The sequence below is a fragment of the Camarhynchus parvulus genome, chromosome 1 (genome assembly GCF_901933205.1).
Source record: "Camarhynchus parvulus chromosome 1, STF_HiC, whole genome shotgun sequence".
NCBI classification, from domain to species: Eukaryota; Metazoa; Chordata; class Aves; order Passeriformes; family Thraupidae; genus Camarhynchus; species Camarhynchus parvulus.
The window spans coordinates 31187283-31208561 of NC_044571.1; the positions used below are offsets into that span (position 1 = coordinate 31187283).

At 39.6% G+C, this 21279-nt stretch overlaps 2 protein-coding genes across 5 annotated transcripts in view; one reads left to right on the plus strand and one right to left on the minus strand.

The window, feature by feature from the left end:
* The window catches only part of REV1 (REV1 DNA directed polymerase), a 54656-nt gene extending 38706 nt beyond the window's left edge, over positions 1–15950 (plus strand). For all 4 annotated transcript variants that reach the window (XM_030959271.1, XM_030959292.1, XM_030959282.1 and 1 more), the window contains 10 exons: positions 46–218; positions 2869–2971; positions 4502–4658; positions 5038–5240; positions 7050–7283; positions 11313–11421; positions 12466–12677; positions 12845–13004; positions 13870–13972; positions 15528–15950. In XM_030959271.1, coding sequence (XP_030815131.1) covers positions 46–218; positions 2869–2971; positions 4502–4658; positions 5038–5240; positions 7050–7283; positions 11313–11421; positions 12466–12677; positions 12845–13004; positions 13870–13972; positions 15528–15639 — 1566 coding nt within the window. In that variant the 3' untranslated portion in view covers positions 15640–15950. The remainder of the gene's footprint in view (positions 1–45; positions 219–2868; positions 2972–4501; positions 4659–5037; positions 5241–7049; positions 7284–11312; positions 11422–12465; positions 12678–12844; positions 13005–13869; positions 13973–15527) is intronic.
* Positions 15951–18100: 2150 nt separating this feature from the next.
* EIF5B (eukaryotic translation initiation factor 5B) overlaps positions 18101–21279 on the minus strand; it is a 36051-nt gene continuing 32872 nt past the window's right edge. Inside the window, exons 23-24 of the mRNA XM_030959306.1 lie at positions 20709–20870; positions 18101–19851 (exon numbers count right to left, since the gene is read on the minus strand). Of these exons, the coding sequence (XP_030815166.1) occupies positions 19744–19851; positions 20709–20870 (270 nt within the window). The 3' untranslated portion in view covers positions 18101–19743. The remainder of the gene's footprint in view (positions 19852–20708; positions 20871–21279) is intronic.

Here is a 21279-nt window from a genome sequence, read left to right on the forward strand (position 1 = left end):
TTTGAAAAGTAGTCATTATCTAAACAGGTTGTTTTTCCCCTTCAGCCTAAGGAAGCAGAAGCTTTCCTTCTGAGCCTCTCAGAAGAAATCCAGCGTCGACTTGAAGCTGCTGGTATGAAGGGTAAACGATTGACCCTTAAAATTATGGTCAGAAAGGCTGGAGCACCAGTAGAGCCTGCAAAGTATGGAGGTCATGGAATCTGTGATAATATTGCCAGGTAAGTACTAGGCATGAACACACTTCTGCAGGATCTGAGATTTATAGGAAGACAAGGCAGAAATTTTGTACTGGTACTTCTTTGTCTATGTATATATAAAACTTGCCCAAAATAAGTAGAGTATTATTATTAAAACTCCTCTGTGTTTGGGTTGTACATTTGTGGTGGTTACCCGTAATACATACATGATTATGTATTGTTGGTGTATCTTTCTCCAGCTTGCTCAGTATTGGAGATGGGGGTTTTCTTAGAGTGTTTGAAGAAGACATATTTATGTCTTGCACTGTGACACATATGCAGCAGCATTGATTTCTTTCAGTAACCAGCCTCCTATTACTTTGTTACTCCAATTCTTTGTTCCTTATTGATAAATTGGATGATGTTGACTAAATATTTTTTAATCTGAATATTATTTATGTACTTGCATGCTAAAAACACAGGGATATAATCTTCAGGGACTTCTTTATCAAAGCAGTTGTTCTTCAGTACAGAATGATCCTGGCTTTTGAGAGAGGAGAGGTCTTTCTACTTTTCCTTCCACCCCAGGAGGTTGTAACAGACCAATCCCTCCTAAACTGGAGGGTCATTTGGTGGGTGTTGCTGGTAACAGAAGAGATGGTGGAGTTCACAGATCACAGAATATGCTGAGTTGGAAGGGACCTGCAGGGATCATCAAGTCCAGGTGCTGGCCCTGCACAGCACCACCCTTGTGCCCAGGAGTTCTTTCAGTGGGTTAGAGTTCAGTAGTAAGACTTGCATGCATAGAGTCTGTCATGCTTGTGATCTTGTTACATAGAATTCAGCTGTAATAAAAGCTGACATGACAAAATTCATGTTTCACTGTAAGAAGCTCATCACTTTCTAGAATTGGTATATATACCAAGAAGAAAATCCCTCAGTCTATACTTTTGTCTTCTACCTATCCTGAATTCTTTGACCTGAAGATTTATTCTTAACAACCTAAGAACATATTTTAGTATTGAGTGTGCATTGAGATAGAGGTTTATTCCTCCCATATTTTAACTATTGTCAGAGTGCTTTTTCGTGAACATATCAGTGCTTTGGACCACTTTTCTGTGGTCAGGCATACTAATGTACACATGCCCTGAAATTTCCCTAATTCATGAAGTCTTCAGTAAGGTCAGGGGGCGCCCAGGAATGGAAAATTGTTCACACATCGCTAAAGCGGTTCAGATGCCAGGATTTTGTTTGGTGGTGTCTCTGTTTCTGGTTCTGACTTTCCAGTAATCTTGTCTGCCCCAGTCAATCCAGGTTATGCTGTAGGTGGTGTATTTCTGTTCAGCCCAGTAAAAGCGTTTTAGCAGTGGAAGGGTAAACTCCAAAAGTTGAATCCAAGCAAATGGATTAGAATCTCAGTGTGGTGTTCCCCCAAGTGACCAGTTTCTCTCTTCAGTTTTAGATTTTTTCTGTAGCTATAGCCCATGACTCATTTCTTGCTCCTTTACCTCACAGTTGAATGGCTTGCTGTGCTTTCTCATCCTACAGGTCAGGATCCCCTAGGATGATAACCATAGTACTACAAAGGATTCAGACTTGCAGACACACTTAAAATCAAACTCAGCTTTTGAGATTAAATGGTATTTTTACTGCATCTCTGAAACCCAGTCATGATAGTTCAGCTCAGACCTTTTTAAAATATTTTTCTGAAATGTTGTGTACCTTTAGTGACATTGATCTCCTTTTTCTTAAGAATACTAACGTGTAAAGCTTAAGGAGATCTTCATATTGTTCACAGTCTGAGCACTTGGCTGTTCATGGTGGTTTCTGACATATTCAAAAGCAGAGTAACACCATCAAAGTATTTAGTAGATTGTCAGGATGGCACTCTGTCAAAACACCAAACTTTATTTTCATTTCACCCACTCTATCAGAGCTAAAACTGTGTCAGTTATTTCAGTGGGAAGACTTTACATCACTCACATGCATTTGATGAGCCACTTGAAATTTTGTCAAAGGTTAGACCATTGGAGAATCCAGAGCTGTCCAAGCACTGCTGCTGCCCTGCCATACTCTCAAGTGGTAATCTGTAAAATTCACAGCCAAATTGTTTTGTGAGTCTTGTTGCAAAAAATTGCCCATAGCTTAAAATAATTTGGAATGTTTTTTAAACTTAATTGCCATTAATTTGAATTCCTTGTTGCTTGTTGTAATCCACATGCACATGCCTACATCTGCTTCCCCTCTGAGTTCCTTTTGAAACTCTTGCTGTAGACAATTGGCAACTGAAATAATAATGAGTAAACTCTGTGAACCAAGCTCGAGTGAAAGACAAAAATCCAGGAGTGTGTTTTTGGGCAAACTGTAAACTTCTTGTAAAACTTTTTGTCTGGCTTCAATAGATTGCATGTGTGTGTGTATATATATATATGTACATTAAATTTGACCTTTTAATGTGCACTGAGAATGTTCAGTTAATAAGCATTCTGCTTTTCTTACTTTTTCTGTAGATGATGCTTAGTTTTAATTACCTTTAAAAAGAAACCACTAAACAAAAAGTGTTCAGTTTCTATATGCCAAGAAATTATGACCTGTCTTTCTTTCAGGTCCTCTCTGGAATAAATACAGAATTTTTGTCTTCAGGATTTGTGAAACAGTTTCCTTTTTAACCATACTTGTTCATTCTTTTTAGGACTGTGACTCTAGACCATGCAACAGACAGTGCAAAAGTAATTGGGAAGGAAACTCTGAACATGTTTCACACAATGAAACTGAACATATCCGATATGCGAGGGGTGAGTTAATGGGAAAAATGAAATTTATTCTCTTTATCAACCTTTTTCTGTCTTTTGTGGATTTTCAGTTCCCTATGGTAGATGATAACCAAACTTAAGCAAAAGTGTAGGTAATATAAAGCTTATGTAAATTAGTGTATGCAGTTATGTTTTCTAACCTTTGAAAAACATGGTTACAAAGCCATAAATGTAAAAAAATTAAATTTTTTATGGTATAAATTAATGGACAACTTAAAACATCCTGAGATGACAAAGACTGTATCTTCTACAGTTCTATCAGCATGTGTAAGTTTTATTTGGTCTTAGAATTTTCTGTAAACTTTTGCCATACATTAATTGTGTAACTAATATAAACTGATATATAACTGTTTGTAATGCCAATCAAAGGTAGAGATAAAAAGAGCTTTTGTTCTAAACTGCAAGTCTTAGAGCAAGAAAAGTTATCAGCCCATGTTTTGGCCTTTATTTGAAGGTGGTTTTCTGGCTCTTTTGATTCGTAGCTTATTTTAGAACTCCTGCTCATCTCAGTGGTTTTGTCATTGCAATGTGACCCCACGATGCTGCTATTTTGACATCAGCCATTTGTTACAATAGAACACAGAGGATTTCTAAAACAAATCTGCATTAATTCATCATCTGGATATAGAAGTAGGATTTTGATTCACAATGTTGCCTTGCAAAGTCATCTCCCTGGCTTGGAGTTCAGGAAATATTTAATTTAAATGTCATATCCCATTATTGCAACTAAGAAGGTGTTAATAAACAAAATCCTTACAATGTAATTATCGAAGAAAACCTGGTGGAAGTACATACAGCGGCTCCTTCATGCTTTCTGAGTCCCATATACAACTTTTTCTAAGTGTCAGGTTTTTTCTTTAAAATTATGGAGGATTGGCAAAAAACTCATACAGTGCACCAGTACATTCTTAATTAGACATGTTTTGGACCACTGCTGATTTGGTATTTAAAAGTTAAATGAAAATCTAGGATGTCTTGAAAAATGAGGAACACCTCATCTAAAAAAGACTACTTCTACCAAAGTACTTTCATCCATTGAGACTTTGCAAAAACAGTGTTTACAAGTGAAACAATAGGATTTTTCTCATTTGTAGGCATTTAGTATAGATTGTCCTTGGAGAAGAGCATTGCTGGGTAGCCAGATTTAATACTAACCACATTCTTGTCAGTATTTCTGTATTTGTTAATGTCTAAGAAATTTCACAAAAAACACATTGCTTCATGATCCTGTTGACAGCACTTTTTTATATCAGAGAAGTTAAGATGGTAATACCTTTGTAATTTCTTAGTTGTTGGATTATGGTGGGTAATCCTGGGATTTGTTTGGGATGTTTTTAGTGGCTTATTTCAATATATTTTTATTTGTCCTCCCCCCCACCCACAACAGACAGTAAATTATGAATGTTATTCATATTTTATTATGAATGTTAATATTATATAATTACATAGTTTAGAATTAATTTTATTTATTTCAAACTTCATTAAATTAATACATTTATGTTTTGGATTTAGGTTGGAATTCAGGTACAGCAGCTAGTTCCCATCAGTAAAACAACTTCAGCTCTCTCAACAGTGCAATCTGGACATTTACCTGGTGGATCACATTCAGTTATTGATCTTTTTCATGTTCAGAAAGCAAAAAAGCACTCGGAAGAAGAACCTAAGGAAGGTCAGTAAGCTTTGTACTTGGCATGTGTGATAGTGATCAGTTCTGAAGGACCCTCACATAGATCACCTTTTGGAATATTTATTCAATATTATACCAGTGTAAATTATGCAACATAAAATTTCTGAGTGGGGTTTGCTGCTGCAAATGAAAATGCTACTAATAAAATTTTGTATAAGATTAGTCCAATTAGCTTTTTTTTTTTTAAGTTTTTTAGTTAATAGTAACAGAGGATACTTTGAAATAAGAAGTGTTATGATGGTGCTATATATTGTGTAAACTCTTCAAATAATGCTAGAAAATACCTTTTACTGTGTCTTGAATCTTCAGAGTATTTTTAACTATTAGATGATCATTCTGTATTTTGTTTCCATATGTATAGTATTTGTGGCTGCTATGGACCTTGAAATATCTTCTAATTCAAGAACTTGCACTTTCCTTCCATCTCGTGGTACCAATGTCACACCTGGTCTCAATTCTAATGCCAACAACACCGAGTCTGCTGTCAAGTGGAATGGTGTGCATTCTCCTATCAGTGTAAAATCCAGACTCAATTTGAGTATTGAGGTTCCATCTGCTTCCCAGGTAAACCTAAGAATATGAAACATCTGCAGTATATTGTAATAACTTGGGATTGTCTGTCTTATTTGGACAGACCCAAAAGGAGCTCTTTTTAAATAAAAAGAGTTCTAGTAAAGTATAGTGCACAGTAAGTAACTCTTATTGATGCAAAAGTATTTTGCCTTAATAAAATAAATAATGTTGAAGTTAGGATGCACACTTAACATTTGTACAGGATACCACTATTTAGATGAGAGGAGGACAGTCTTTATTTAAATAGAATATTTCTGTGGGATTTGGGGATTTTTTTTGGGTGTGTTTTAACAAAGGGACAGCCTTCATTATTTTCACCCCACGTGCTGTTCAAGTAGACTCTGTTAGAAGCGTCTGCTATGAGACAGCTGCACACACTTCTGCAGGTATTTTAGATATAAGCAGACTTACTGGCTCTTCTGTAAAAATCTGTCATTTAAATGTCTGTCATTTAAATCTGTAAAAGCATTTCTGTAGTTTTTTAACAGCTTTCTCAAATATTTACCCATTTTAAGAAGCAAATTATGCTTTTGGCAGGAAATGTGTTCCTGTAATGCAATATCCAAGCCTGCTCAGGATCTAAAAGTAACTTGACTGAACAAATGAGAAGCTCTGTGCATTCAGATGCTGCCATGGGAGGAATATGTATAAACAAGTGCAAAATGCACTAGCTGTTCAGCAAAGTTCCTACTTTGGTGGCCTTACAGCACAATATCTTTCTTTCTGCTTTTAACCATGTTATAATATGGAATGTAATAAAAAAATTCAGGGCTGGGAAGGAGTGATGAGAGTTAATGCCACACTGCTGTTTGTATACTGTACTAGGAAAGTAACAGCAATCCTGGGTATTTTACACCCAGGATTCCCAGGAAATTATTATTATTATTATTATAAAGAGTTACATATGCAGCAAATTTTGAATTAGTGAATACAAACAAAACATGAAGAGTAACTGAAGTGATTAACAGTACAGACAACTTTCATTAAAACCTCTCAGTTACCAAGCCATGTAGATTTTCATAGATATTTGTGATTCTTCTCTGTAAATCCAGAATCGGGTCATAAGCCCCAAAGTTTCTTTTTAAGTAGAAGATAAACTATTCTAACACAGCTATGAAGTCTTACTCAGCAGAACTTAGAGACAAACCTTGGCATTATTCTGCATAGTTTTATTCAAATTTTACTTGTGAGAAAAATGATGCTGTACATCTGCTTGTCAGCTGTATTCATTCAGTCACTTGTGCTGTCACTGTACACAGCAGCTGCTGGACACTGAGGGGCTATCTCAGTTGTTTCAAGTGAATAATTGATAGTAAGTAAAAGCTTATTTCATCATCCAACTCTGGCAAGTATGCAAACATACATAATACCAGTAAAGTAAATTAGTGACATGCACCCTAGAACCATATACAGAAAGAAATTGATTGTTTACAGCTTTGTGCTGGACACCAATTTGGTATTCATATCCACCTGTTGCCTGTATAATTTGAACTCAAAATTCAGGTTACTTTATCATTAGGTAGCTGTAGAGGAAACCCTCTCTATGGTTTTTGGTAAGAAGACTGGTCATTGTGACAAGATAAAACTGAGCATTCCTGTTTACTGAGCTGCTTAGTCTTGATAGTAAATGATATTTTACTGCTGCAGAGTGTAACTCTCAGGTTCCTAAGGCTGTTTGCATACACAGGGTAATATGTAGCGGGTTTTGTAAAATTCAGGAACTGTATAACTAATGTTCTGACTAAAATAGCTCTGTTACCTATTCCTTAGAAAAATCTAAAAGCTTTTATGTACTTGTAGCTAGATAAGTCTGTGCTAGAAGCTCTGCCACCTGATCTGCGAGAGCAAGTAGAGCAAATATGCACCATTCAGCAAGGAGAGACTTATGGAGAGAGCAAAAAAGAGCCAATAAATGGATGCAACACTGCACTTCTGTCACAACCAGTTGGAACTGTGCTTTTACAAATACCAGAGCTCCAAGAACCAAACACCAATATGGGAATCAATGTAATAGCCTTGCCAGCTTTCTCACAGGTAGGATGTTTGCACAATATCAATAAACAGTTACTTTGCATCTATAGGAAGTTAGAAGCTCTGTCTTGAGACAGCATTAACTTGAACCTGTGACTTCCCACAATCAGTCCTTCATGGTCCTTTAATGTCTTTTAAAAGTCTGTTTTTAAATGTTACCTTATCTGTCAGAAACATAGTATGCTAAGATTTATTGAAGATTATAGTCATCAGTCTGCCTATGTTTTTGCTGGTTTAATGTCAAACCTGCCCTCCCCCAATATATGGTTTGCTTTGCAATCCAGTCTGTAAATAGCTTTTTTTCTATATTGCAGCTGAGTTACACTGAACCATAAGTCTTGAAATAGTCCTAAAATCTGCTTAGCTAAGTCACAGGAGGCTCTGTTTAAGTGTGTGTTCTGATGGAGTAAAGCCAGCCTCTGCTGGCTTCTTCTGCGGATGTGTTTGTTTGTATCCCATTCCTGAGAGAAGGGCAGTCATGGCTAAAGGTTGTGCATATCTCCATAGTTTTTAAATACATAGCATGTCCAGGATGAGAAAAGAACAAAGATGTTTGTCAAAATAGGGTCCTGAAAGGCCAGCAGGGAACAGTAAGAATGCATCTAATGTTAATCTGCTCTTTAGTCCAAGAAGGTGCTGAAAAAATATAATTGAAAAACTAAAAGAAAAAAAATTTAAAAATCAAAGATTAGGTTACCCAGAGATACACTATCTTGCATTGCATCATTTAAAATGGAGCAGTGTTTTTATTTTTCTGTTTCATTGCACCTTTGCTGTTCTCAAATGAAGTAATACCACTAAATCACATTTATAGAGATTTGTTACTGTTTCTAATGCATAATGTTGCTTAGCTGACAAAAAAAAAGAGAAAATAATGTAGAAATGCTACTAAATAGTTTATGCATAATTGTTATTTTAAAAAATGTGTAGTCTATTCTTTTACTAAAATTTTCTCACCTTGATTCAAGTTCATTAGTTCAGAAACAGTTGTGTCAGTTTTTATTCCTGAACTGCAAAGTTTGGTTTCCCCTATAGATTAGTGTGCAAATAATGTCTGACTTCTCTCTGCCCCAGCTGTTTGAAATTTTGTAGTGACATCTGTCCATAAGCAAGATGTGTGTTAAATTAGGCTGTGCCATGAAGTGCACCCCTCCACCCTGGGCTTGCCACTCAGTACTGTTTTTCAGAGGAAATGGTAACTGCATATGGCTTTCTATAAAAATTCCCTTTTTTTGTTTATGCTTTATCTGTCTAATAATTAGGTAGTTGAAAATTGATTATTATTTTTTAAAACAGTATTACTTTTTGAAGTTTTCTTAAAAGGACCTGGTTTGAACTAGTTTTATGCACTGTTTTTTCTGTCTCTATCTACTTATGTATTTTGTGACCCAGTTACTGGATTCAAAAATGCAACTTAGTAGATCAGCCTTTTTGTTTGAAGATGTAGTTCAAGAAGAATTGAGTACTTCCTATTTATTTGTCAAGGATATCCATACTATCTATTTGAGTGACTTAAGCTCATACTCAAATTTTTTTTCTGAAAGCCATTCAGCTTTCTTTATTGGCAGAAAGAGGACTAATATTTACAATTTTCATTTTCTGAGTTAGGTCCAAGTTTAATACCTAGAATAGTATGATTGAAAAGCTTCCTGTAGGCTTGGTGGGAAAAAAAAAGGCTAAACTCAGTTCATTAATACTGGAGGAGTATTTCTGGGTTAAAGTCAAACATGAACTTAATTCAAAAATACCATCTTACTCTAAATATAGTTTGAAACATTTTTTCTCTTAAATTCTTTGTGGTAGTGTATATGCTGTGACTGCACACCAACATTTAAATCTACTTTGTGGCCCACGAAGCAGTGAAATGAGTAGTGATAGGTTTTGGGTATAGAAATACTGCCAACCACTCCAGAATGAGTACTTTATCTACATCAGATGTAGATTATGCCCTGCCATCTTTTTGTAGCTTAATAAGATTTGTTTTGCAGCTCTTCATTCCTTTTGTCTGAGCTGAGTTTTATGATCAGGTGCAAAGCTAATTGGCTGATGGGGATTTATTCATTAGAAAACATGTGGAAAATTTCCTTTGTTAGGTAAAGTTCTCCTGTGAAAGGAATCCAGATAAGTTGCATTCCTTTCCATCAGTTGCTGAAGTAATCTTAAAATTTAGAATAGCTGTATATCTCTGTAGCCTGGATCCTGCAGAAGTGTAGAATGCAAAACATGAAGATTACAGATGCCTAGAAATTAATGACATTTGTAATAATGGTGTTAATTAGTGGTGGCAAGTTTTCATTTAATCCTTATAGTGTGTTTGCGTGGTACAGATTCCTCCTAAGGAAATTGCTATAAACACATCAGAAATACTGATAACTGTGTGCTGAGGTCACCCATAACTCTGTAAAGGTTCTCCATAATGTGAAAGCTTTCAGATACCTGTGTGACAATGTTAGGACATTGTACAAGCAGTTACCTGAAACTCCAGTTATATTGGACAATTCATGTGAATTCAACTGATGGCTCCTCTAATTGAATTTTTCCATGTTACACTCTGAGAGAGCAGTGATGGGGGAATAACAAAAATGCATCCAGTTCATTATTTCTGCATTAATTAAGTGGTGTACACAAAAACAGTGTCAATTCAGAGCATTCCAAATCCTTGACTCTTGAATGCTTTACCAGAGAGCACTAAACTTTTTTAAAAAGTTTTATGAAGTAAGATTTGTATTTAAAAAGATAACTTACACCTGTGATGTAATTGGTTGCATTCCACTATAGTGCTTTGTTCTGCACAATGTATATGGTAATTGAGGTCAGAGCTGTTCCTGTCTCCTCCTTCAATTAGTGCATATTCTGTGATGAAAAATTGGTGTTACTCATGGAGTTCTGAAAAAGGAACAAACTTGTGCTAAATTGATGAATTCTAACCTGTAAGAGCACATTGATGTTTATGATCTGTATTATTTAGACATCATGTGTGTGAATAGCACACTGTACCTCCCTGTCATAGCATACATGTTTTGATTTTAAAAAAAGAAATCTCTATTGAAAATAAGAGGTAAATTTTAATACCTTTGCAGATTGACATGTAATAAATACAGTATCTCAGATAATGATAGAATTTGCATTGTACTCTTAGAATAGTAATTGTAGTTTTGACCATTTTTTTGTTGTTTCTGCTCATTTTTGAATTCTACCAGTGAAATGAAGGGCACTCTCCCACTGACAAATTTAATCCACTAAATGATAGCTTTGCTTTGAATTAGATCTTGAAGATTATGAGCTGAAAACACGGTTTAGTTTAATGGGAAACTCCAAATACAAGATGAGTCTGTCACTGATGTGCTACTTCAGACAATGAGAAAAAATAACTGATAATACAAGAAATTTTATTTTGTCCATATGAGTGTGTCTGGCAATTGGCATCAAATTATTTCCTGTCTAGAATCCAAGTCCCTGGACAGTTGCAAGGGACTGTGCTTTTATCAGTCAAGCAAGTGGTGGATAACTGTGGGAGAAAGAGGTTAAACCCTTTTGTGCTAGTTCAAAATATGACATAGCTGCACTTGGCTTTTCCTGTCCTTAAAGAACTGAGACAATTTTCAGGAATATTCTGAGTTATATAGCAGCTTGCAGGAAATAGAAGTATCAAAAGGAGAGGAGGAGCAAAAATCTGGTGGTCACAATGTTTGTGTTTTGAAATTTGAAGGGAGCACTCTGTGAGTTAGGCTTAATCCTGCTCTTAACACAGCTGTACTGGCTATCAGTAAGTGGGTAAAGATGGTTAGTGCATTGTATGCTCATAATAGTAATTTTAATAAATAGAGTAATATTCGATGTACATTTTGTTGTTTTTACAAACTAAAATATACAAAGAAAATGTACAATGTGTTTTACAGTATTTCAGTTATATCTCCTTTATTTTTGCTTGGCATGAAATATAAATGCCTTTCTCATGTGAGTGACGTAGAAAGAAACAAACAGGGCTGCTCACTGCTAAAATAATCAAATGAATCTTTTGTTACTGTTCAGGTGGACCCTGAGGTTTTTTCTGCACTACCTGCTGAGTTGCAAGCAGAGCTGAAAGATGCATATGATCAAAGGCAGAAGCAATCAGAGCAGCAGCCTGCTAACACTTTAGGTGAGAATGTGTAGTTGTGCAGTAGTCTTCTGGTGTAGGACTTGTTTGCTACCTAAACAGCTATGCAGCCCTAAGTAACAAGCTGGAAAATATAACAAAAGCTTCTCTGAAGATGCTGTGTTCAACTGAATTTCCATATTTATTTTTGACAGCCTGTCAGTTACAACCAGCTGTGGTTTCAGTTTGCAAACAGGTGCCCAGCTTTACTCAAATGGGTAATTAATTCCATTCATGGGGGCTGTGGCACTAAGCTTCCCCACATCCATATGTTTGCCAAATGGAATCCAAACTTGATGTGTCTTGTGATTTAAAGCATTGCACTTTCTTCAGTTAGTTAAAATCTTTTCAGGGAGCATTCTCATGGTTCCATGAAACCCATAGCACTGGCAGGGTCTTGGGGCAGCTAGAGAAAGATAAACTGCATCTCACTGAATGTCTGATAGTCAGCTGGGTTTACTCTGAGCTGATCATCCAGGTCTCATTTTTATAATCAGTAGAAAGAAATAAGACTAATTCCCTGTGAACATGCTTTGTCATAAAAATAGGTTGTAAATGTTATTGGCTTGATTGCCAGTTAAACACTGCACTGTAATTATAATCACACCCTGATTTCATAGCCAATGGACTAATGCAGATATGTTAGAATGATGGGATGAGAGAGAGATTTCCTTCATAAACTGTGATAAAAGCATTGTGGGGGCTTTCCACTGCTGGCTTGCTGCTAACACTGGTGGGACAGTGCTCTGACTGAGGTGAGGCAATTTGTCCAGTAGATTCAGATTTCACCAGCTGCTTAATGTGAGCATTCAAGTACTGAAATGCTCACATTAAGAAGCTTATGAATAGCTGAGTGTCCTCTGTACACTGAAAGTCTAACAGTGCTTTTCAGATCTGAAATGGTGTGTACCTTAAAGTTGCTTTATCTAGGCTGTGTTTTCTCAAGTGATCATTAGATTTTTGTGGGAGTGGAAAAGTATTAAATTTTGAGTGGAAAAGTATCAAATTCTAAATGTATCAACCATTGACTAGTCCTATGTTTTTCAGTGTCAAAAAATCCTTTCCTACACCCGAAGCATACAACTATGAAAAATAAGAAAAAAATACGGAAAAAAAATCCCGTCAGTCCTGTGAAAAAGATTCAGAGTCCTTTGAAAAACAAACTTATTGGTAGTCCTGCAAAAAACATGCCAGCTACATCTGGAAGCCCACAGAAGCTAATAGATGGCTTCTTGAAACAAGAAGGAACAGCTGCTCAGGTACTTTTAACACAAACAGCTTTTGGTAAAGCTGTGTCTGCTTCTTTAGACTGAGTTCAGGTTGCTATTTTTCTTTACTGGATTCTTCACTGACACTTAGCTCTGTATGTACATGGTGTTCCCATATTTGTCAGCCTGAGCATTATCCAATTCCATGTTTGGAACAGGCTGAAGCAGTTCCATCGACTTCAGACTCTCCGGGCCCATCAGCTCTGCAGAGGGAGCAGCAGCCGGGCTCCTTCAGGCCACAGGCCCCCAACCTGGCTGGAGCTGTGGAATTCAACGATGTGAAGACGTTGTTGAAAGAGTGGATCACAACCATCTCAGGTGAGAGATGTCGCACTGGGTGATCTTGCAGTGCATCACAAAGAAAACTACTTTGAGAAGGTTTTTTGTACTTCCTTTCTCCTTCACTCTTCCTTTTGCTGCTTCTTTTTCACAGTACTCTTGAAGTCTTACTGCCTTGGCAGTCTTGGAAGAACTTCATTCTTTCTGCCAGTTGTTACTCTGTGGCTTTGTCAGCTCCTCTTGCTTAACATCATGAAAAGTAACATGATCCTTCTTCAAGCCACGTGTCTGGCCATTGTCCTGTGCCTCCATGTTACTTGTGTCTGAGGTTTACTCTATTTTTCCAACATATTGCAGCCACTAAGATGAAAGTTCTTGAAAGGGAATTAATTTCTTCTGTGAAGATCTCTTCTTAGAGGCAAAGGAGTGCAGGGTTTGGGGTTTTGTCAAAATAAATGCTGGGAAGAACACTAGATAAAAAACCTGTGCAACTGTGACACTCTTGCTAAATTGTGATTTGAATTGAGTTGAACAAATAGCAACTCCTTAAACCTTGGGAAATTTGACCTGCTTGCCCTGGACGTTATTATTCTCCTAAGAGTTTCAAAACAGCCATTGCATTCTAAAACCCAGTCTCTTTTCCCTTTGGTTACTGCTAGCTTTGATGCCAGTTGTTCTTACTGGAAAAAAAGATGTCTACAAGACAGGTATTTCAGGACCCTGCAGTCCTGTTATGTGCACAGCTTCTGATGTCAAGAAAATGTGTGAGAATACAAAAATTGTCAGGTTGCCCCTGATATGCTGACATTGCAGAATTTCTTTCTATTGTATTCCCATTATTCTGTGATTATATTCTAAGTATACTTAGGGAAAAGACCTCCTTTTAAATTTTTTTTTATTGCAGATCCTATGGAAGAAGACATTCTACAGGTTGTAAAATACTGTACTGATCTAATAGAAGAAAAAGACTTGGAAAAGTTGGATCTGGTTGTCAAGTACATGAAAAGGTAACTTAATTGCTAGTATTTGTGAACTTTAGACTATTTTTGTTAGCATTTATACACTAGATGCTGCATTGTGAGCCCATTAACCCATTAGACATTCCAGCGATGAGTGGTTTTAAGCTTGAGTACTGGGGTTGAGGGAAGGAGTTGGAGTGTTAAAATAGGTAATTTGTGAAAAAATAAGAGTAATATTTAGTAGTAATTCATAGAATCACAGAATGGTTTGGGTTGAAAGGGACCCTAAAGATCACCCAGGCCCAACTCCCCTCTCATGGGCAGGGACTTCTTCCACTAGACCAGGTTGCTGAGTGCTCCATCCAGCCTGGCCTTGAACACTTCCAGGGATGGGGAGTCCACAGCTTCTCTGGGAACAGTTTCTAGACAAAGATTGTAATTTTCATCAGCATTGTCTCCTTTCTTCATCCTGTTTTTGTTCATTTTTTCGTGGTATCTCTAGACCCGATTTCATTCTCTCGCTGTATCCAGATTCTGGCTCATCTACAGCCTTTAAATGCATTTCTGTTACTTTGTTACTGTGCCCCTATTACTCTTGCCATGAGTTTATGAGGTTTTAATCCATTTATGACTTGCTTACTAACTAAAGCTTAACCATGGAGCTCAGCTTTCTAGGTTTTATATCTGCAAATATGTTTCACAAAATGAATCAATACCAAAAAGACTACAAAGTGTGGGAAGTTCACTGGGCTTTTGTATTATATGATACCTTTAGGCCTTGGGAAATGCAAAATACACAGTGCAATGAACTGTTTCATGAAATCTGTATGGTAAATTCTTTATAAAACTCTTCAGAATTGTCAGAATGTCCCATTCCTGGTCCCTGTGTGTTGGATCTGCCCTGATGGCAGTGTGTCTCCCCAAAGGGTTCCCACTCACCCATGTGATACTGATGTTACACCCTCCAAAGCTCTGAGTGTAGAACCCTCTGCTCTCCTGCAGTACAGGGACCTAGAAGGGAGACTGAGAGTGCAGAGCTGCTTTGTTTTCCTTGGGCAGTTCCTTCATCCCCTTCTTGTAGCTGCTGATCATAAGGGTAACTCACATGGTTGGGGGAACTCGTAGTTCTCTGTGGATTTTGTTTTCAGCAATAAATACAAAAAATAAAAAATGAATATATAAAAAATCATATAGTGCCAAAACCCTATTATTTCAATGTGTTGATTGCACTTGGCATTTGTTGGAAATAGAGAAATAGCATCTCTGTGTTGGGATGAGGAAGTAAAGATGAGGATTCAGAAGCTTGCCATTTCTGTTCTTCAGTATGCAACTGGTGGAAGGTCACCCACCACTTAATCCACAGGCTCACTCCACTGCCAGCTGCCGGTATTCACAAGCTGCTGTGACACTGCTCACACCAGGAATTCGTGCTGTGAAGTCAGGCTTGGTGTGTTTAAGTAGAGGGGGAGGGCTTTACCAGGACTGAATCCATTCTGGGAGAACTGTTGTGATCTTGTTTTCCAGTGTGAAGACCAAAAGTGATTGTAAAAAGGACTGGTTCTCTAATGGTAATTTTCAGCCTCTTTTTCCTTTCCCCCCTCAGGTTAATGCAGTCATCTGTGGAATCAGTTTGGAATATGGCATTTGACTTCATTCTTGACAATGTTCAGGTAGTTTTACAACAAACTTATGGAAGCACATTAAAAGTTATCTGAACTTGTAGTAAAGAGCTTGATGAGAGCCTGGAGCTCTCTGCTAGCTGTGCCATAAGTGCTTGTGAGGTATTTGCAAAGTGCATGATAGTAATGCCCTGAGTTTTTATAATTTCAAATTTCTTTTTAAACAACAAAGTGTTTTGTACATTTCTTTTCAGAAAGTGCCAAATTTGTCAGTATTGCATGTAAATAATCGTGTTAAAATTCTTTTATTGTAGTATAGAATCTATTTACAAAATGTTTGTTTATAAAGTTTTATGGATTTTTACAGTGAAGTGTTTACAGTTGTTTAATAAAGAACTGTATGTATATTTTTGTACTGATTCTATTTTGTGATGCTTCAGTTTGAATATAGTGAACCCCTTTCACTAAAGCTGCAGCTTTGATTCATTTCACAAAGTTTTACACAGTGGCACTGCCTCAACATATGAAGGAGGCTGCTGTACAGGTACCTGGCCACTTTGTGTTTCTTCTTTGCTAACTTTATTACAGATTTTAAGCTGAGGGAAGAATATTAGTTCATTTTCAGTTTCATCCTTCAAGATTCAAGCCAGGGTGGCCCAGCCACTCCTGAAGCACACAGGATGGCAGCTGAAGCCTGGGTGCTGTCTGACCTTGGGTATCCTGTCACCTCTGACGTGCTTCTGGAGGAAGGCAAGTCACCCCAAAGTAGCACTGTAAAGGAGGTGGGGAGTAGCCAACATGGAGCATTGGTCAAGCCTGCATCTGTTCTCTGCCTTGCTCCTACTCAAGATGGAGCCATGTGTAAAACAGCACCATTCTCCCCAGCCTGTGGCACACATTTCCTTTGTGCAGCATAACAGACTGGGTTGTAGGGAGCAGCTGAGACAAAATAAACCATCCCCTCACTGTGTCCCTGCTTGCATCCCTGCAGTTCATGTTTGGGGCAAGTCTGCTTTTTGCAGGTGTGCATCAGCCTCACACAGTTGTACTTGGCCCAATGCGTTGAACAAGGCTGTTCAGGGACCTGGAGAGAATGAAGAACACTTGGCAAAAATCAAGTTGATAAGAAAAATCTTGGCTGAAGAAATGATGGGGGGTGGCGAGAAGTATCCCACATAATGCTGGGCATAGAATTGAGAGCAGGACTGCAAGCTGGAGCCAACCCTGGAGCAGTATTTGCACCACTAGCTTAAATGGAAGCACCTTGCCTAGCACAGGGCAGGAGCTGCTGCTGGAGAGCAGCTGCAGCTGCCAGTGCAGCTGGGGCAGAGAAAGCTGTGTGGTACATCCCTGGCTGCAGCACAGCTCACAGCAGGGGCAGCAGTGTTTTACCTTTAGGTTGTGACCTTGGCTTCCTCCTGCTACATGCTGGGAGAGCTACCAACCTCTACAGCCAGGTGACAGATGAGGGAAGGGCAGATGTCACTTCCTTGACTTCAGTATGGCTTTTTGTTAAATCTCCTGTACCATTCTCAGGGAGAAGCTGATGAAGAACAGGCTAGAGAGAGAGAAGGTAACTGAAAACTGGGCAGGCAGGCCCTGGGCACGGTGGTCAGTGGTACCATGTCCTGTTAGGGGCCAAGCCCAAGTGGTGCCAGTGCCAGGTCCAGTCCTATTCATCCCCTTTGTAAAGGACCTGGGCAATGGGGCGGTGCAGCCTCAGCACATGTCTGATGGCACAGGGTAGCTGAGAGGGTGAGGTGTGCTGGGAACCCCATGAAGTTCAGCACAGAGGTGCCAGCTTCTGCTCCCAGGGAGGGAGGGGCCAGCTCTGCAGTAAGGCCTGGGGCTTGCTCGGCACAGCACAGCACGGGCTGCTGCAAGGCTGCAGGAGGAAGATCCCCAGGAGCCAAGGCAGGAGCTTCTTCCCTGTGCTTGGCACTGGTGAGAGGGCCCTGCAGTGCTGGGCCCCTCAGTACAGAGCAGCTCTCAAGCACAGGCCCCAGCGGTGCCGCTGGTAGTGGAGCTTCTCCCACAGCACGGGGAGGGCTGAGACAGCAGGGACCTTGATCTGGCTGGGGGAGGCTGATCCATGTGAATAAACACCTAAAGGTGCTCATTTCCTTGCATCCAGCCATCAATACATGTCTAGAGAGAGATGGACGTTGTCTGAGCCAAGACCTCTCAAGTTTCCATTAGTTTCTAGGTTGGGTCTTTTGGAGACCCTTCAGTTCCTGCTTTTGAAGCTGCCGCTTTCTCTTCGCCTTGGTTTAGAAAAACCAGTACATCAGCTGCTCACCTCAAGGCAGGTACTGCTGAAACTCAAGCAGGTATTTTAGCAGTCAGGTTTCAGGTACAGCCCTGGTTTTGGAACTGGAGCTCAGACAGATGTACAACTGGCATCTTTAAAAGGATTCAGCATTAATAATTAAACTGTCAGGCTATTTTAAGTTCCACAACAGAAGCCTGCCAAAGGAATTTTTACCTATGGGAAGAACACCCTTATGGATTTGAGGGAACAAAGAAGAATACGTTGACCACACTCTTTTGACATCTGTGTTCTGAAGAACTTTTTATTAGTGTAGTTTTCATGATTGCATAGTTTGCAAAAGAAAATTTTAACAATTAAATGCAGTCTCCTCTCCAGTCTCCTCTCTCTGATCATTGCGTTCACCCACTGATGGGAAGTTGCACCACACACCAACCATAGTGAAAAGGTCTTTTTCAATGGCAAGTTTAAAGTCTAACAAAAAGAATCCAGAAAGTTAAATTCCATTTGCAAAGGAGGTGAGTTACTAAATGTTCCTTTGTAATGGAGTCCACATAGTCTCAATCATAACATTCAGATTTTTTCAACAAAAAAATAATCCAAGTGACAGAAGAAATCTGATCAAACTGCGTGTTGAATGTTAAACTCTTGTAAGTGTCTTAAAGGCTAAAAATCTCAGCTGCATCAACGATCCTTGATTTTGTTTCAGCTTGTGCTTTTGAAGAATGTTTGTTTTGCTCCCATCAGCATGAGCTGTGAGCTACCCAGAGACAGCCTCAGAAAGAATACATCAAGCTGTCATCCCAGGCAGGGAGGCAGAGGGGAAGGGGGGTAGGAGAATGCTGGGATTGCAGACTGGCTCCTGGTCTAACATCACAAACATCCACGCTGGAGCTGTTCAGTCCCACGCTGTCAGGTGGCTCCACAGCAGTGATGCAGCATCCACAGTCACAGCTCCTGGGCCAGCAGCTGTCGGCAGGAGCTCACACCCTGAGCAGCAGCTGGAGAAGAGATCCCTGCTCTGACCTCCTCGGGAGTTTGCCAAACACCTGGCCTGCCTCTCCCATGCCTAACGTCACCACCGTGAGCACACAGGAAGTGCATTCTGAGGAGGAAATGCCTTTGCTGGAACAGCCTCCACCCTTTTGCCAAGCAGAGGGAAGCAACAGGGGCCCTGCCTGGCCTTTCCACATCTGCCACAGCCCATGAAGTGAAATTTGGATTACTGAAGCAAACTGTAAAACAAATGGGCTGCTATGTCCATCTCCTTTATTTGTGGCTCTGCATTATAATGATTACAGTTGACTTCCATGAACTGTACAAGCAGTAAAAGGTGGGCAGCTATGCTTTACAACATTGTTTCACACAAAGCAAATACAGAGATATCCAATTGCCTAATTTTCTATTTTAAAAAACTCTAGAGGCACAAAGCAGAAGAATGTTGGAAAAGAAAGTCAAGCAAAGAGGTATGCATAAATAAAGAAGTATTTCTTACATCAAAAATGTCCCGAGAATCACAAAGTCTGCAGAAGCTTGGTTAATCAAATACTGCAGTACTGCTCTCATCAGTATAAAAGTGAAAGAGCTTTAGTTCTGTAATAAAAATTCAATTTATTTTATTTTGGAGAGAAGGAGGGAAAAAGGGTGGAAAGGAAGGTGTAAGAGAGGGAAGGGCAAACTTTAAAACAGCAGCCAGTATTAGGAAGGGTAGTAGGAGAGGTGAACAGGCACATTGGAACCATGGGAACATGTAAATTGACCACTGTCAAACCAGTGTAAATTTCTTGGTTTCTCATGGAAAACATTTTATCCACATATTTTCCTCCCAAACATATATCCAACACTGTCTTCAATACAGGACTTTGTTGGTAACTTTTTTAGTAACAGGAAGAGTGCGTTTATTCCTGCCTCCCCATTGCTGTAAAAGTTATCTAGATGATTTCAAACACTTTCTTCAGTTCTACTATAAGCTGCCAGTCAGACTTCTGCATCTCATCCCTGAACCAGTCCTTCAGAGCATCGATGGACTGACGGCTGATCTGTAACACACGAGACAAACCCATCAGAAACGCACAGGAATTAACAGCAGCACACTGGAAACAGTCATTGTGAAGGAAGGGCAGTCTGCACACCAGGTAAACTCATTCTAAGCCCCCATTTGCTACTGATCAGTTGAATGAACCAACCTATTTGTTTCCCTTCATTTCTCCTCACACCATGTCCCTTATCTGGTCTAGAGAGGCTGCAGCTGGATAGACCATCCCACACCTTATGCAGTAAGCAAGAACTGGAGAGGTCTCCTGCTTCCACCAGGGCCTACAGGACCAGCAACCCCAGCCTGTCCCTATCCCAGGCCCTACTGGCCCTTCATTTGTGGGCACACACCCCTGGCACGTGTGTGGCAGGAGGTGTCCTATGACATGGTGACTAAAGCAGTTGGGAAGGTGGAGAGCTGTGGCTTTATTTCCAGCAGCAAAAGATGAAGCAAAGGATCATCTCCTCATTCAAGCCCAGTGCCCCACAGTCAGAGCAACTGGAGGATTGCTAGTTTTTGTGCAATTTCAGGCACAGCCTGTGGTGCCCTGGGGGACTGCTGAACTGTGTACAAACAGCTGGCAATAGTGAGTGTGGCATTTTGCCCTCTCAGGTGCTCTGAGCTCCAAGGTCTTTGCAGCCACAGCACCTCCTTCCTTAGGCCTCTGCAGGGGCACCACTAGAGACCTCAAACCACGGCTCCAGAGGCCCAGGCTGCACAATGCCACACACACCCTCCCAAGTGAAAGTCAGTCTGTGACAGAAGGCTTCTCCCCTGTTTTTGAGGCTTCATGCTACATTTCACTTCAAGCAAGCTGCCTCTCTGTCCTAAGCCCTCTCCACAAAGGCAGATTGCTCTTACCTTGCTGACGAGGATATCTGTTGCTTCAAAATGTCGTCCATACATTTTAGGCGATTCCCCAGGAATAGGTTCTATTTTAACACAAACTTCTTGGCCTTTCTTTGCAACATCCACTGGTTTGTGGTTTATTTCAATACTTGTGACTATTCCAATTTCAACAAACTGTAATACAATGAAGCAGCTGTAACACATCCACCAAACCTCTGAGCATGCACCCTTCTCTAAGCTCCTGTTTGGAGGCACAGACTCGCTGCATGAAGTGTGGCACTGGCGGAGCTGCCGCCTCTGCACAGGCAAGCCAAACATTCAGCACAGCAAGTGCTCCATCCTGAAAGGGCAGGGACACCAACCTCCCACAGCCCATCTGGGATATCAACTGGTTAGCCCTTAAAATGTCAAGAGCTGGTTCTCCCCTTTTTTAGCTACCAGGTAGGACAATTTTGCCCATTACTCAATACCACAGCACAGAACTGGCAGGTGCCCTCCAGCCACACTTCCTGTGCCCTGCTCCAGGGCTCAACTCTTCTGGCAGAGTGCAGTGATGTATTTAAACACCAGAAGAAAGACTTCA